At 33.7% G+C, this 18,008-nt stretch overlaps 1 protein-coding gene across 3 annotated transcripts in view; it reads left to right on the top strand.

Moving 5' to 3' along the window:
- STXBP5 (syntaxin binding protein 5) overlaps positions 1 to 18,008 on the top strand; it is a 167,615-nt gene that overhangs the window by 78,560 nt on the left and 71,047 nt on the right. For all 3 annotated transcript variants that reach the window (XM_081032575.1, XM_081032574.1, XM_081032573.1), the window contains exons 9-10: positions 2,452 to 2,530; positions 16,970 to 17,124. In XM_081032575.1, coding sequence (XP_080888701.1) covers positions 2,452 to 2,530; positions 16,970 to 17,124 — 234 coding nt within the window. The remainder of the gene's footprint in view (positions 1 to 2,451; positions 2,531 to 16,969; positions 17,125 to 18,008) is intronic.

Here is an 18,008-nt window from a genome sequence, read left to right as displayed (position 1 = left end):
TGTGTCACATTTTTTACAATTTATTCAGCCATCCCAAATTAATAAGCATTTCCTTTGTTTTCATTTCTTAATCACTACAAATTATGCTGCCATTACCATCCTGCACATGTTACATTGGAATTGGTTCTTTCGTACTTCTGTTTTTAGTAAATGTTCTCAAATTGCTTTCCAAGAAGACTGCCTTCTTCACATTTCTACCAACCATCTATGACCTCTTTTCCAATGTTCCTGCCAGCAGAAGGTTTTATAGCTCATTTTACTTTCTGCCATTTAATTCTTTTTCCCTCCGTTTCCTCAAGGTCTCAAAGTCAGCCAGAATGAGTGAATAGGACCTTGACTTTCATCTTTTCTAGGTCTTTCCTGGGCATGCACAGAGCCTTACATATGTATGCAGCCTTTTAGGTCCCCAGGAATATGTCTAGTTCTTCAGGATTTTCTTTTAAATTCCTGGTCAGGCTCTTGTCTCAGCTGAATGTTGCTAGCAGATTGCTGTTATTTCTATGATGTCCTAGAGGGTAGGGCCTTTTGTCTCCCCAAGGTGATGTCTGTGTCCATTGAATTGCTACAATACCTTGGGAATATAGTTTTCCAGGGAACTGCAAGTTGGGACAAAATATTGATTGTGCTCTAGGGAAGCTGCTTTTAATAGAACTTTGAGTCTTCTATATTGGCTGATAGTACTGTCTTTTCTTGTCTCTACCTGACCAGTGAGCTGGGGAGCAAGGGCTATGGGAATTTACCCTCCATCAAAATGTCACAGTCCACCTTGTCTTATTGAGGTGCAGTTCCTATTGGAGAGACAGTGTTCTCCTTGTTTTGTGGCTTTGGTTAATTTCCCTAGTTTTGAAGCTTTTAAATTTAGTTGTTTTGCTAGTATTTCAATTTTTGTGGGAAAGCCAGTTCACTGATGTTCTTATTCTGTCATTTTGGAAGTTAATCTCCTTTCATAGTTTCCTTAGCTATTTATAGGCATCGAGTCCAGTGTGAACTTTTAAGGTCATTTTGTCCCAATCCAAGAAAAGCTGTTGGATTACCTAAAATTTGTACATTAATTGAGGAAGAATTGACATTTTGGGATTTTAAATTTTCTTAACTGGAAACATGGTAAGACTGATAGAATTGATTATTTAAATGTATACTTCTGTGCATTTTTAAAAAATTTCTAAGAATTCAATCACAACTGACACTAGGGAAAATATTTGTAATGCATGAGATAGATACAGTGTTAATGACCTTTCAATATTAAATTTAATTTCAAATATAGAGATTACATACAAGCATGGGTAAAGGATATAAGCTATTTTTAAAAGAAGAAATATAGATGACCAGTAAGCCTAAGAATATTTAGTTAAGAATTAAAACAATACAAATTAAAATGAATTTCCACTTATCAAATCAGAAAATAAAATAGTATTGTTTGGGTAAAGTGTGTCATAATACTCATTTACACTGCTGATGGATATATAAATTGGTAAAATCTTTCTGGAATATAGTTCTACCCAGATATCCCTTTTGTAGGAATTAATCTTAAGGAAAAATGATTAATTTATTCACCCATTAAATAATTATTGAGTACCCTCTGTACTGTATGCCAAACAATGTTTGTCAGCAGGTGTATATATCAACAGAAAACACATACACACGTAAACATTTTGCTTTTATGGAAACTACATTCTTGTTGATGAGGCAAACAACAAATAAAACATAAAGTGTATTAGAATGAGCCAAGTACTGTGGGGTGGGGAAGCTGGGAAGGAAGATAAGTGTTGGGGTAAGGGTGTGTGTTTGGGATCTCTAAGAATAATACTGTTTAGAATGATTAATCTCCAAGAAATGGGAATAGATGTCTTGTTTACTTTATATTTTTCTAAGTTGTTTCTATAATGAATGTGTAGAATAACAAATCAACAGTTTTCAAAATAATCAAAATTATTTGACAATATGAGTCCCTGACATATAGAAGTTGGTGTATTTTAGCGGTCTTCTAGACATTATAATGGATGGATTTTACTTTAGGAAAATAAATATAAATGAATTTATTAGCATAGGGTTTAATTTTGTAGCCTGTCACATTTGGGTGGAAATCTGATTTACATTTATTTTTCTCAAATCTAGACGTTTTAAAACTTGAATTCATTTAGCAAATTGAAATTCTATTTTGCTTATTTGTAATTAAGAACATTGGGAAGACTATCAGTTTCTCTCACTAGAATTACTAGTGTATCACATAAAAGTTGTTACTAAGTTATCATTTTTATTTACTTTTCAGCACTGAATTTCAAAGTTAATCATTTGAAATATCTTATTTTGTATTCAGTACTTTTTTCAAAATCACTTTAAAATGTTTCATGGTGGATTTTATTATATTTCACTTTCATTTTATAAACTATCAATGTGAGAAATTAGAGTAACTTAGAATTTTAGAATTTAATGCAGGAAAATATATTTTAGGAAAACAGTTAAAGGATGGAAAGAAGCCAGAACCATGCAAACCTATCCTCAAGGTGGAATTCAAAACGACTAGATCTGGGTAAGATTTTACTTCATTGCCAATATTCACTGTATATAATTGCTCAAATAGCACTGAAGGCTAGTCTCTCATTATTTTTGAAGGCTTACTTTAGAATGGTCTAGCCTAGTCTTAAATTGTGTTTTCTTTACAAATTAACTAAAATTGCAAAATTTACAATAAAATCATTCTTTGTATTGTTCCTGTCTAGCAGTTTTACTATATATCTTGGAAAGTTTGAATTGCTTTTCTCATCAAACTTCATACATTCTGTTAGATTAGTCTTCAGTTAACATAGTGTTTATTCACTGGTGACAACTGTGGAATAGCAATGAAGAAAAAAAGGTTTAAAATTTAACTTATTTATACTAAATGTGTTAATTATAAAAGTTTATATGTATTCTTCAAAAATTAAATCTCAGGCATATTTGGCAATTATAAAAATAAATAGAGTTTAATATTAAAGGAAGTTAGTTGTATTTGAAGACATTGATTGCCACTATGTATGAATTAGATATGAGAATTATATGGTTTTTTACTATTTTACTTATATTTTTCATATGCATCAAATGTTATATTACACATGTAATTTAGGGAAAAATTTTTAATGTTTCTTTGAAAATTCCCCATCTCTTTAAACTCTAAAGTAGCTCTTTTATTTATATTCTAATCCCACACTGTGTGGTTTTGTTTACTAGAGCTACGTAAGAGTAAATTTCTGTAGTATATGTATATAGGCCCATGGTTCTCAAACTGTGGTTCCGGACCCAGCAGCATTAGCTGAGAACTTGTTAGAGATGTGAATTCTCAGACTCCACCCCAGACCTACTGAATCAGAAAGTCTGTGGACGGAACCCAGCAGTCTGTGTTTTAGCTAGACTCAACAAGACATTCAGATGCACACTAAACTTTAGAACAGCTGGTGTATTTCTTTGAATGAATCTCATTAAACTCAATCCTATTCACATTTAGGAAAAGACAGTAGGCTGAACAATCATAAGATTGCTGTTTTTTTCTCCTGATCCTGTTTAACCTTCCTCTTGGGATCCATCAGATAGACTGTGCTCAGACAATAGGTTGAATGAATTCTAAGAGGAATAGCATCGATTTAATGGACTATGGCATCCCTCACTAGGTGACCTTTGGCACAGAGTTATTTGACTTCTTTGTGTTTCAATTTCCTCATTGATGACCCAAATGTGATAATAGGTCAAAAGGTTGCGATGAATTGAGATGATTATGTATTCAAAACATTTCACAGAGTGCCTCATACATAATAAATTTTCTGTAAATGGTTACCCATATTTTTATTAGAAAACCTCCTACCACCAATTGTTTTGTGTGTGTGTGTGTGTGTGTGTGTTTTTCTTCAATTTGCTTTATTTGTCCTATGGCAAACAAATGTAATAAAAGCATGGCAGAAAATAAAGGAAAAAATGCAGGATGGGACAAAACCAAAAAACCCTATATTTATAATACAACAGAAAATAAATTGTGTAAACGTTTAAACTAACAATACTAATTGTCTTCTGAATTATCTATTCATTTTAACAAATATTGATGGTCAACAAAGGCAAAAGTCCAGGAAAAATTTTTTTCCCCTCTCTTTGCTCTACCTGTTCTCCTTTTCACTCCTGTATAAAAGTAATATTTATGAGATCCTGGTTTCTTCCAGGATGGCAGCAATACTTTTCCTTTGGTAGAATTAGAAATAAGAAGAAAACAAAAGTCTGGCTGTTTTATATGTATTTGTAGATACTATAAAATAGATCAATAGGATCACCTTCTTGTAACAGTCTTTTCTAGCTTTCCAGTTTCTTTTTTTTTTACCTTGGATAGGACATTCAGTAAATTAAACGGGTTTTTTTTTTCTCACTCCATGGCCTCTTTCCTTGAGATAGCTCCCCAGAATTCTAGTGTGTAGCCAAGGTGAGAACTACTGTGCTACCCCTCCCACCTAGAGCAGAGTCACCCTCAGTTAAGTAAGCTGGAACTCTTACCTTTTTCCTGCTCCCAAGTATCTTGGATGGATGCCACCAGAAGGTGTTCTATCAGTTCCTGTTGACAAATTGCCAAAGTTTATTAGAGGAGCCATCCTTCCCACCTCAGTGTCTTCTACATTTTCTTCTCTTTACCTAGAAATCATTCTAGGCAGAAGTAGTCCCTCTTGTCCTTTATAGCTCATCATAAATGTCACACTTTAAGGATGTCTTGGCCACACTGACTAGATTGGGTCTCCCCCAGTAGTATATTCCCAAAGTGCACTGTGTTTTTTTCCTTTGTAGAGCGTATACTTGTCATTAATAATGAAATTATTTATTTAATGCACATCTCCCCCGTTAAATATTGAGCTCAATGAAAGAAAGCATGGGACATAACTGTTTCACTTCTAATTGTCCTGCTCCTAGCCTAGTGTTGTTGATGTGAGGAAGAAAATGACAGGCTGGTATATAGAAAAGCATAGCCATAATGAGTTAGCTGTTATCTGTTAATGATAAAAGCATAGTTTAACTCTGAGACACAGGTAAACTCTGACAAAAAAAAGAAAGAAAATGGAATCAAGATGTTTTGTAACTTTTATTTTCAAATAAAATGAAGCATATAAAGATCAGATATAGGGAACAGTGACAGTATCATTAATATGGCATTTTAACAGCACTTTTATTAAAGATATGGCACTATTCTTTACATGGCCAGTTGTGTGTTTTTTTGAAAAATCACGTTAAAAGTTAAGTCAGTTCTGTTGAAGTTGTCTCTTTGAAAACCGAATGTGACCCAGGTGTGAAGTCCTGCAGCTTATGGTGCTGGACTGAAGTGATTAAGACTGACCTCCGGAGCCAGACCCCGGGTCTGCATCCTGCCTCAGCTCTTCACTCATTGTGCAACCTGGGCAAATCACCTCAGCTTCCTGTGCCTGTTTCTTCTGTCAGAGGAGGATCTTACTATCCACCTCAGAATTGAACAGATATACATGTAAAGCACTTGGAGCATATGCTTTAAACCAGTCTCTTGTATCAGTTGTCCCTAAGCAGTATTTGGTAATCTCTAACAAAACATCTAAAATGCAGTTATTTTATGATTTTGCTTTCACAAAGCAGGGGGACAAGTGGCATTGACCAGACTTTATAATAATTAAAGAATCTCACTAAAATTATTCCCTAGATTGAGAAACACTATGATTTAAGGCAGTTATTATTATTTTTTTTATTTAAGACATCAGGTAATGGTAATCTATTAGTGGGTTGGGAAAACAATTTTTTTGGTTGCGACCATTGATATTTTTAACTTACAGACTAGAGTAGGAAATAGCAGAACGCACTGCACATTTTAAAGGTAAGTATTGGTTCATGAAACTTTTGTTCAATTGTATGTATTTACATATCTTTATATTGTATCACGAAGTTAAATGAACTTCTGACGATAAGTCATAATCATAATATTTGAAAGTTTCTGATTTAGTGACTTTAAATAACTGAGGCTTTTGATTGCCAGATTTGGGTTCAACTCCCTGTTCTGCCACTTAACTGTATTATCTTCAACAGGTTGCTTAACCTTACTGACCCTCTCTCCTTACCTCAGTGACATAGGGATAGTAATTCCAACTTTATAAAATTATTGTGAATAACTGGAAGAAATAATGTGTTTGGCACATGATAAGTGTTTGATTAAATTCTAGTTTCTTTTCTGTACTTCTATACTTTTTTTCCACTAGTGGACTACATAAGAAGTTGTAGGCAGGGTCAATTTTTCTACAAGAAGCAACTCTGAATGGCTCAAGTTTTCAAACAGGTCACTCCATTGAACTCCTTAGAGTTCTGCACTACAAAGTATTAGAAGAGTTAGTTTCTCTTAAGAAATGGACCACCTTTCAAAGAATCACCAGTTTGGGGGGAAGCATTTCTGGTAGGGAACCTAAAAGTGAGTGTTATCAAAATTCAATTTGGCAATTTAGTCACATTTGGAGAGATTAATTTACCCCCTTTCATTATAACATACGCTGTTATAATGAAATCCAAATCTTTTCTGTTTAGAGCCAGAGAGTAGATATTTTCGGTGTTGTAGGACATACATGTCAGAGGTCAGTTGTAACTATTCAACTCTGCCACTGTAACCCAATAGCTACCATAGACAATTCATAAGTGAATGAACGCAGCTGAGTTCCAATAAAACTTCATTTATAAACACTGCAATTTGTAATTTTCATGTGTCATGAAATACTATTGTGTATTTTTTTCAACTTTTTAAAAAATGTAAAAATTATTCTTAGTTTGCAGGCCATACAGAAATGGACAGTACGCCATAGTCTGCCGAACCTTGATATTCACGCACTACAAACACGATATATTTAAGTTTATATTTAAGAAACAGTTGACACTGTTTTTATGTATTTAGGTTTATTTATCTTCCCCACCTCCTCTGATGCTGGAATGTATTTTAGAAGGAAAGGTGATTTCGTAAATTTTAATTTTATATGTGGGCCAAAAGCTGTAGGTGGATTACCTATATAAGAATATGAAAACACAGACTATAGCAAAAACTCAGGGCACATTTGTGATACTCTAGTTCTAAAAATATCTATACATGTTTTTCAGTCATACCCCTGCAGACTTGCTACCACCAAGTTTTCTCTACTGTTCCCAGGGCCTTGTTTCCAATGAAGGAATCCTAACTCTCCGAAGCCCCAAAGCAAACACCCTTCTTCACAAAGCTTGTTTCCCGAGAGCACGGGCTCACTCTCATTATTTTTTTCTCCTTCACTGTAGATGGTTCTTTAATATCCACATCTGTTAACACTCATGTTATGCTTTCAGACACTGTTCTAAGTGCTGTACACATATTAATTTATGTAACCTTAGCAACAACCCTACAAGACAGGTATTATTGTTATATTTGTCTTACAGGTGAGGAAACTAAAGCAGAAAGCTTAAGTAACTTGTCTTAGGTCATACAGCTCATAAGTGGCAGAGCCCAGATTTAATTAAGTCTTAACTACACTGCACTTCCTTTTTTAATGAAACCTACTCTCTGTTCACATTAAGCACCAATCCCCAAGGTCATACTCATACCCACAGATTCCCCCAGCAACAATTGCTCTGCTAAATTATCTGCTACAAAACTGCAGAGGAAGAAACTCCTTTAGCTCATTCACAGATATGTTGATCGTTGACAATGATGTTTTGGATTCACAGGTTTAGTAATAGTTTTTACATTAGTAAATATGTTTGTATTGCCTTCCTTTTATCATACACGGAGCCTCTGCTCTCCTCATTCTCTTACCACCAATGAATTAGAGTCAGAAAATGTTTCATATTCATTCTGTCTTCCATCCCAACTCTTGCTAAGCCATAACAACAAGAGGAGAAACTCATTTGAACAGCATGTCTGCTTTCAGAGACAAAAGCAGTTTCCTTTTGTATTGTTTTAGCAGTTTTCATACCCTTACTTGAGACAAAAATAGTATCTTATATCTTTACCTCAAAACCCTCACCTCAATAACTTGGCTTCCAAGTACCAAGAAGAAAACTATTACTATATTAAGTGAACATCCGTTATTCGCTTACCATATGCCATATATTCTCCTATGCAATTTGAAGGTGTTGACTTTCATAATTCTCATAGCAGCACTGTGGATTGGGGACTTTTATCGACTCCGTTTTGGGATATAGAGTCCTAGAAAGCTTAAATTAACTTGTCCCAAGAAGTCACAGAATTGGAATTGGAGCCCAGGTTGACTCTGGAGCTGGAGCTTGTAATCAGTACATGGAACATTGTCACGAGATAGCGTGGGCTAGGGCAGAATCGTCCTAATGATTTACAAGTCACTCAGTATGCCGAGAAGAGAACTCACTTTTAAGTTTCCTACTTATCAGATCACCTTAAATTTAACATTAAATCACACTCAATGCGAGTTATTCACTGATGTGAACTGCGATCTGTCTGTGCCTCTAACAGGGTGTCCACACAAGGCACCCCAGCTACTCAGACGACCAGAGAGCTTCACAGATCACTTCCAGGCTACAAACTCAATTCTGAATTCATTAAGTCCAGGTTAGATTTTATGATATCCCAAATTGGTCATAGTACTGGGTCTTACACCTGTTTAGGAAATATCCACGGGCAGATTTATGTTTTATTTCCCCTAATGGGTGCAGCCCTCTGAGTCCACGGACTTGTAAAATTTCAAATTCTTCATCACATAACCTTCCCTGTTTTCGTGCTATTTTTTATTATGTTGGATCAGAAACTTTCAGTCTTAAATTGGCTAATTCTCATTTTATGACTACCTTCAAAGAGAGTCTTTCTTAAGACTTACCTCAGATTTATCTTTATTATCTTCATTCTCTCAAAACTAGAACATTTTCTCCCAGTCTTATTCTTCAAACCTTTTACTTAACGAGGATAAGTTCTCATTCACTTTATTAATTTTAAGATAACATTTGACTTAACATGCCGTAACACTTTTATGGTATAATCCCATATATCTAGAAAACTAAGACTACTAGATTGAGAGCTCTGTCTTCTGACATTAGAATACCTCAGTTAATAGCTATATGAGTATATGCTATATATTGAGTTTTGTCTATGGTTTCTATCAATTTAAAGTGCTAAGATTCCTCTATTTCTAAGCTTTTACCTGTATTCATTTTTAATTTATTACTGCTAAATTAAAACTAATATCACATTTTTAAGTCTACTGATACAAAAATCCGTTTTAATATCATTTGCAAGTTTTACTTGTTAACTTTGAAAGTGAACATGTATTGAGCTCTTGAACTACATTCAACCAATGACAGTTGCTAAAATGGAGGTGATGTCGCTTCAATCTAAGAAAAAGGAGCACAAACAGAATGGTTCCCTGATAATTCAGAACGCTTTAGAGCCAAGACTCCCAGCACTGGTATTTTATCCTGAAAGAGACCAAAAATGAAGAAATAAAAAGCAGGACTAGTCGATTCTAAACAGTAGATTCTTTTCTAAAAAGGAAAAAAAATAGGAACACAGGATATCATGTCCTTGAAGTGTTTATAAGGAGAGAGTATGTTAAGTTTTGCTTGCTGCTCTAGAAAGATTGATTAGAATAATAAGAAAGATTTGGAGATTTATATTGTAGGAAGGATTAATTTGTAAGAGTACTTTATTAGCATAATTTCAAACATGAGCCAATGTAGGGACATTAAAAGAAGAAAAGAAATGGTGAATTCACAATAGAAAATACTGGTGTAGAACATGTATTCAGTGAATTCAGCAGTAGATATAAGTAGCAATTATGTGTCACAGGAAGAATAAGACACAGTTTTTTGTTTTTAAACAAACAAAGACCTCGTATGATTAATGGCAGAAAAGAATGAGCTGTTGGCATTGGAGACACTGAACATGAAAAGGGAATAATTTTGGAAGAAAGTTTTCGAGCAAATTTCTTATGATGAGTACAAAGTATAGATAGATAAGATAACTTTCTTTTTTAAATACTAACGGCATTATCATGTAATTATATGATCCAGATGCATTCTTTTAGAAATGTTTTTTGGACACAGAAACAAAAGTCTTAGGATTAAGATAAGTTTTGGGTCCTGAAATGAAACATTGAACTAGGTGAAGTAGATGACAAGAATAAAAAGTGCAATACAAGGGAATATGCTGGCTAAAGGATGGAGTGCGCGGGAGAATTAAATGATGGAAAAGGAGACTTCTTGGCCCCTGCTGCAATGAGCAGCACACATTAAGCACTTAGTAAATGCTTGTTGAGTGGATGAGTCATAAGAATATTCTGACTTAATTTGTATAGTTATTTTTGCGTAGCCTGGGAAGCAGAAAATTCTTCAGCATAAAGTACATTTTAGCAGTACTTGAATACAGAGTGTAGTGACAAATATGGTAATATCAGATTGGCAAACTGTTTTTATGGTATTTGAAAGGAAAAATTCTTTTAAAGATGTATATTTAATTAGTCCACAATTATATTAATCTCATTTTAACCACTGTGAACATCTTATTCTCTGAAGTGTTTTTAAAAAGTATCTAGATTTTTTTGTTTTTTAAGTTATAACATTTAATAAAATCCTCACAAGAGAAGTGTATTACCTGTAATTCCACCATTCTCAACTTTTTTTAATTTGTTCATTTTCCCTAAGTCTCTTTTCAGATATATATCCATTTTCACTTGATTCTTTTTTTTCATTTATTTTTATTTATTTATTTATTTTTTTAATTTATTAGTTTCAGGTGTACAAGACAAGGTAATACTTAGACGTTCATCATTTATATCCCCACACTGTGAACCCCCCTCCCTCACTTGATTCTTAGAGCATATTCAGTTTGGTATTTTTTTTTTAACATAACATGTTTAAAGTGTTACTAATTTTTATCAGTTTTTTAAATAGTCAAGGGCTGTGTAGTTTATTCATACATTCTTCCCTTTTGTTGAACATTTAGCTTTTTTGATATAGATAATCAGATTTTAAATATTACTGATAAAAATGTAAGAGTGCACATATCCTTATTTATATTATACATAGTACAATAGTAAAATCTGTTGAATTGTTTCTTTACAATTTCAAGTTGTGAAATTTTGAAGATGAAAGATTTTTATGAATCTTGACAAATTGGCACATTACTTTTTGAAAATATCTGTGTATACTTAAAACTGAGTATAAAATACAACAATTTCACTTGTCTTATGAATATGGGATTATTTTTGTTTTATTAATTCACTAACCTTAAACAATCAGCATTTTTTCTGTAAAATTATCTTAAATTCTGTAACCACATTGTGAACTCCTAAATGACTGCTGTTACTGGAAAGGCAACCTGCTGTGATAATAAGGGGTTGAAGTTAAATTTGTTTGTATCTGCATGCAAAGCAGCAGTGACTAATAGAAACTTTCCAATTTAATTTTTTGCACACTGTCATCCAGCTAAGCATTGATGTTTTGGAGGGACCAAAAATTACTTGTATGCTTGTCTGTGCCCCTCTATTTAGAAACTACCTTATGAGTTTAACAAGATTAATATGTTAGTGGTTGATACTTACTTGGTAACAATTCTTCCATTTTTAAATCCTAAAACAGAATTAAAAACCTTGTAGTTTTTTAGTGTGTATTATTTGTAAAAGGGCACAGTTTCATTTCAAATCTAATTGTTTTCAAAATTGTTACTTACTTGTTAAGGCTATTCAGGTTGCCCTTATGATACTGCCTCTAGTTTGTTCTTCCTATTTACGTACTACTAAAGTTCATTCTGAGCTTTCCTACAATTTCGTCTTTTAGAGCTATGCCTTATTCAGCATCTGAATTTGTTCTCCGGTGCCTCCTTAAAGCTTTATGTATTGTTAAGCTAATTTAAGGATAGATTTTTCATCATTATTCATTCTGGTTTACATTTTTTCCCATTCCTAAAGATGTTTTCACATAAGATCTTACATAAATTGAATGTCTTTGTTGTGGTTCACATATTGTTCTAGTACCTTTACTGGGATGCTTATAATATATATAGATATCAGCTTGTATGATTTAAATTATGTCTTTCTAGAGGATAGTGATCAAGTCCCTGGATTAGTAGACATTTGGTCATGTCCAAAACATCCACAGAGACATTTGGTCCACCCCAAAAGGTCGTTGATATTTGGTCATATTTCGTCCTGTCTAAAACATGCATTGGATATTTGGTCCATGATTCGTTAAGAAAGGTTATTATTGGCAGGACAGCCACAGCACAATTGATGGACCGATAGAACATGGTAGTATTTTTTATGTATTAATCCTATAAGCCAAAAGGATGAATAAACATTATGGACTGTTTGAACACAAGGACATTTTTTAAGTGTGGACATTTTTCACAGGACTAGATATCAAGGACCATTTGGCATGGACCACATATGCTGATGGATATTTCGATAGGACCAAAATTTCAGTGACCTCTTGGCATGTATCAGATGTCTCCATGGACATTTTTAACAGGACTAAAGTTCAGTGACCTTTTGTTTTGGGTATGGACCAAATGTCTCCGTGGATGTTTTAGACAGGACCAAATATCCTGCAAGGCCCTGTCTTCAGTAAACAGTTTGAAAACTATGCAACATTCTCTCATAGGTAAACTTTGAAATCATACTTGTATGCAGTCCGTTTAATCAAAAATTAATTCCACACGACAAAGAGTACATTAAATATTTTAGATTTCTTTTTGAAAAAATGTCTAATTGTTACATAAATTATCTTATTTGTATAGATGCTAGAGAGAACCCAAAGTAATGGACTAATATGAATTACTGTTGTGTCCTTATAAATCTCATGCATACTAAACAACCTGCATATTCACACTATAATACATCGAAATCCAAAAGCATAATTTTTGTGGAATTTTTATCATTAGGATAGGTCTACCTAACTCACTTTATCTTAAACACTGAGCCGTAGGTTTGTGGTATTTAAAATGTATATTTGACCAACACTTTTTGGGATACCTAGCTAAAGCAGGGGAGTACAGAGGTAAAATATACATTCTTTGTCATGAAGGAGCTCACAATACAAAGGGAATCTAAATAAACAAATGACAACTCAGTGTGGTAAATGTTGAAAAGAGGTACGCTAAGGGTGCTTAGGAACATAGGAAGGGCATCCACTCATTCGTGGTGGATGGGTCAGAAAAGGATTTTCTGAGGAGATGATGATTGGACTGAGTTTTATAGGAGAAATAGCAATTACCCAAACAAAATGAGGGGGAGTATATTTCAGGCAGTGAACAACTATACAGATGCTATTGTACTAATAAAAGCTGCAGGGTATTAGGGCCAGCACTAAAGTAATTGTGGAGATAAAATGGAGGAGACAGGTTCTTAGAGCAAACAGGAGGTGTCTACAAGATCTGGGGTTGTGTCATATATTACTGTGTATTACTTTATTCATTGTGTTGTAGCCACACTGGCCTTTTGAGGTCCTCAGATACACCAGACTCATTCCTGCCTTGAGGCCTTGGCAGGGGTTATTCCTGCTGCCTAGAAGGTACATCCTTCTCCTACTCCAGTATCTTTGAATGGCTGGCCCCTCTTCGTTCTGATCCCAGGTCATCTGTCATTACTCCAAGGGTCTTTCCGACCACTCTGTCTTACAGTTATCCCTCAAGTCCGCCCTCACACCCATCACTCTGTCTCATTTTATTTTCTTCAAAACACTATCATAACGTGTTTACTGTTTGTCTAGACGAAACATGAGAATACCGTTTTACTCATAGGTGCTCAAAAAATATTTGAGAGAAGGAAAGGGTAGTGTATGGAACCAAGTTGAACAAATTGGTTATACAAATGGCTTTTTGGGTAGAAGTAAAGCGTGCTTCTTATAGAAACACAACTTTAGCCAAATCTACCGTCAATGTCAAGCTAGGGAGGTTAGTCAGAAGCAGGAAGCATATATACTTCCCTGAAGCGTCTAGCCTCTTAAAAAGTCCAATCAAAATTATAAAATGTCCAAATTAGTACCTTTCTAACCTGGCTGTCTTAAAAATGAGGGTCTTGGGGAACATCCAACATCATTAAAAGGTATTCTGCTTAAAGTAATAGAATAAAAAGTATGTTATTTCTAGGCCTTTTTATAACTTAAAAAAAGGCTAACCTTTTATTTAAAAAAAATGGATTATCTACCTGTATAATTCACGTTACCTAGAAATAGTATAGATCCCTAGAACTTTTAATGTAATTCCAAATGCCAACAAAGACTTTGAATTTTATAATTTTACTGTCTAGTGTTAAAATATTTAATTTTACTTTATTATTTTATTTATGACTAATTTCTTCTTGTAAGATATTCATTTCATTAATATTTATTCATCAAGTTTGGGGCATTAAAGTGAAAAAATAAAACCTGTCGGGGTTCATAGGTCAGGTGATTTCCTGCCTGGCAAACATAGATGATTTTTTAAAAACAGTGCATAAAATAAGAAAAGTTAAAATATATGTGCATGCATTTATTGCTGGATTTAGGAAACTTATTTTTATGAAAAATAATGTTTCCTTGGTTTTCCTTTCAAACGATTTCTTACCCATATTTTTAATTGTATATTTTTTTTCTCCTAAGTTACAAGGCCAAGGAACACTTAGTTGCCTTTTGAAAATGAATCTACCTCATTGCCATGGTGTTATTTAATACCATGTTAACAGTTTATCTAATAACTGGTCATCTACCTGGCAATCCTTTCCCAGTATCTCCATGGAAATATTATTATGCAATGTTTAGCTCAGCATTTTCCTGTTCATGGTCCTTATATTAATAATACTTGTTTTTTTTAAGTTGAATATATGTAAAAACACACTTATCAGACTGTTCTTGAAATATTATATATAAAATACCAGGCCCTGGGTTCCCGCTCTGTAAAAGTTTAAGTTTGAACTCTTCACGCTTCTTCCTAGTCTGTTATATTTAGTTGTATGCTGTTATTTCAAAATACAGAAGAGAAGAGATATAGTCTATTTATTCATTATATGTGACAAAAAAGTGGAATAAAGTTAAATTTTCTTTCCTGACACAGTCATAATAATCACAGTATGCTAAGAGATTGAAACAAGGAATATATGGGCGTAGTTCTATTCAGGACAAAATTTTAAGCTATGGTTACTGTCACCTAGCTGAATTAGTTTGGTGGTAAAAAATCTAAATGATAGTAAGCTAGACAATGATTAGGGTAACATACATTACTATGAATTCATCCATTTACCTACTTCATGCTGCTTTGGATGCAGAAATAAACAAAATGGACAAAACCCCTTGCCCTTGTGGAGCTTACCTTTTCATGAGAAAAACACTAAGCAAAATAATTACATTAATTGTAGCAATAAATGCCATGAAAAAATAATGAAGCAAAGAGGGAAAAACTGGTATGCATAAGGGTGTAGTTTTAAACAAGAAAATACTATACACACAAACACACATATTTACATGTTATTTTATGTATTTTAAATGAGTAAAATGTTTATAAAAAATTGTGTTATTTGACCTCATATTGATATATTACATATAAATTACATACCAGTACTACTAGTAGTCTAAGTAAATTTCAATCGAGTTTATTGTTTTAGATAAGAATAAGTTTTCATTTAGAAGTTTTCATATTTTGCCCCAGAAGTCACAAGAAGGGAACCTTTTACAAGGGGTAATAGTGATTTTTTTTTTATATAATAACAATAATAGGTCATTCTTACTAAGGCTGTACTGTGCTTTGCGTAATTTGTGCTTTGCATATGTTAATTCAATAACTGTCTGAGGGTAGGTACTTGTCACTCGATCTCCATTTTATAGATGCAGAAGCTACGCACAGAGAGGTTACTACCTTGTCCAAGATCACACAGAAAGTAAAACCAGAACTGATATGAAAAATGCAGGCAGTGTAGTTCCAGAACTAGCACTTTTATCTATTGCATATTATTGCATACTGTTTGTACTAAATGTGAAGGAGGGAGGATAGATATACCGGCCATAGAGTAAACATTAAAAAAACTACCAAAAAATCATAAATGACGAGATTTAAGAAAACCATATATAGAACATTTTAAATCATCGGTATAATGTACCATAAAAAAACTTCCCCACCAACAAATGAGAAGATACATATGGCAGATCAAGAACTAATTTCCTTACAATGCAAAGAACTCTTACAAACCAATTAGAAAAGGATAACTAATCTAATAAAAACGTGGCAAAAAACATGAATGAGCAAGTCAATGATAAAGAAATACACACAGACCAAAACATGAAAAGATATTTGTTCTTTATCCTCTTTTGCTTACTTAGATATGCAGTTTAAAAAAGTGTGTCTAGATAAATCATTCAATTTGATGATGATTAATAGAGAGACAGAGTTGTAGGACTAATTAGAAGTGGCAGGCTGGCAACTGATAAATGTGCATGGTAGCTGTGGTGTGAGGCCATCCCAGCCAAGGTTCCAGGAGAAAATGAAGCACTACAAAAATGATTTAAGTGACTATTTTCTCACTTTTGTCAGGGGTGATATGTAGCTACTACATTTTTGATGCATCAGTGAGAAGTTAATTCATTAGGTACAATGACTGCCTTAAGCCATTAACATTTTCTCTTGGAACTTCTCTTGAGAAGGCCTGGTTTTTAGGGTTGAAAATAAAGGCAGTCCATTCAAGAGACTTCTCAGCAGAAACCCAGAGATAATTTTTTGACAACTGTGTAAAGAAGGTAAAGGGAAAAAATTAGGGACCAGCAGGAGGTGTGAGATTCAAATGTGGTCAGTGTCCATTCTTATTATAGGTTAATTTTCAGGAATTCACCTGGGTCTTACCTAATACAGTTTAAAAATCCACATGCAACCATTCAATTAAATAATGCATTAAAATGTTAGAATTTAAGATTTGATTATTTCACTAAATAAAAAAAATTATGACATAGCAAGAAAAAACTTAGTCTCCACCATGCTATTTATAATCCTAACTATGCATTTTATTTCCAGGGAACCTTTTATTATTTTATCAGGAGGTTTGTCATATGATACTGTAGGAAGAAGACCTTGTTTAACAGTTATGCATGGGAAAAGTACTGCTGTGCTTGAAATGGACTATTCGATTGTTGATTTTCTAACGCTATGTGAAACACCGTACCCCAATGGTAAGCTTTGCATCTTTGAAACTCACTCTCCATAAATATCTGTTATTCAGCTCAAAGACCTATATATTATCTAAGTAGTTTCCTTATCGTATTGTGCTCATTCTTCTGGGAAGAGATGCTGTCTTCATAACTTTGAAAATTTTATTTCAGAAGTTAATTTTGTTAATAAACTTTATCTGTTTAGTATTACATATTAGTAGTAAGTGCCTTTAAAGGATAAACGAAACAATCCACATTAAGAAACTTTTTAAAATTCTGTTATGTACTAGTGTATTAGTTCAAGTTCTCCAGAAAAACACAACCATTAAGAGATAGAAATAGAGATGGGGAGAATTTAAGGAATTGGTTCATGCAGTTGTGGAAGCTGATACGTATAAGATTTATAGAACAAGCCTGTAGGCTGAAAATTTAGGAGAGTAGATGTTGCATTCTTGGGTCCCAATTCTGAAGGCTGGAAACTCGGGCAGGTTTCTATGTTGCCACCTTGAGGCAGAATTGCTTCATTTTCAGAAAATTTGTTTTTGCTCTTCAGGCAATGATGAGTTGATTTGATGAGCCCCACCCACATTATCTAGGATAATCTGCTTTACTCAGTCTACTGATTTAAATGTTAATCGCATCTAAACCATTTAGACTAGTGTTTGACCAAACACCCAGGCACCATGCTGTAACCAAGTTGACATAAAATGAACCATCACAACTAGCATTTCAAGAGAAATTTAAATCTGGGTCTTTCTTCATATGAAGCTAATTGAGATGTAAAGATGCAATGCATTTTATAGGTAGCTGGCACATACAAAAATATCCAAGAGCTTATAATATAATAATAGTACTCCATTGAGTTCCTGTCAGATCCAATAATGAGAGTTGTTCTTATGCGTATT

This window comes from Rhinolophus hipposideros, assembly GCF_964194185.1.
Source record: "Rhinolophus hipposideros genome assembly, chromosome: 3".
NCBI classification, from domain to species: domain Eukaryota; kingdom Metazoa; phylum Chordata; class Mammalia; order Chiroptera; family Rhinolophidae; genus Rhinolophus; species Rhinolophus hipposideros.
The sequence above is the reverse complement of the archived record's forward strand: the minus strand, read 5'-3'. Positions and strand labels throughout refer to the sequence as shown.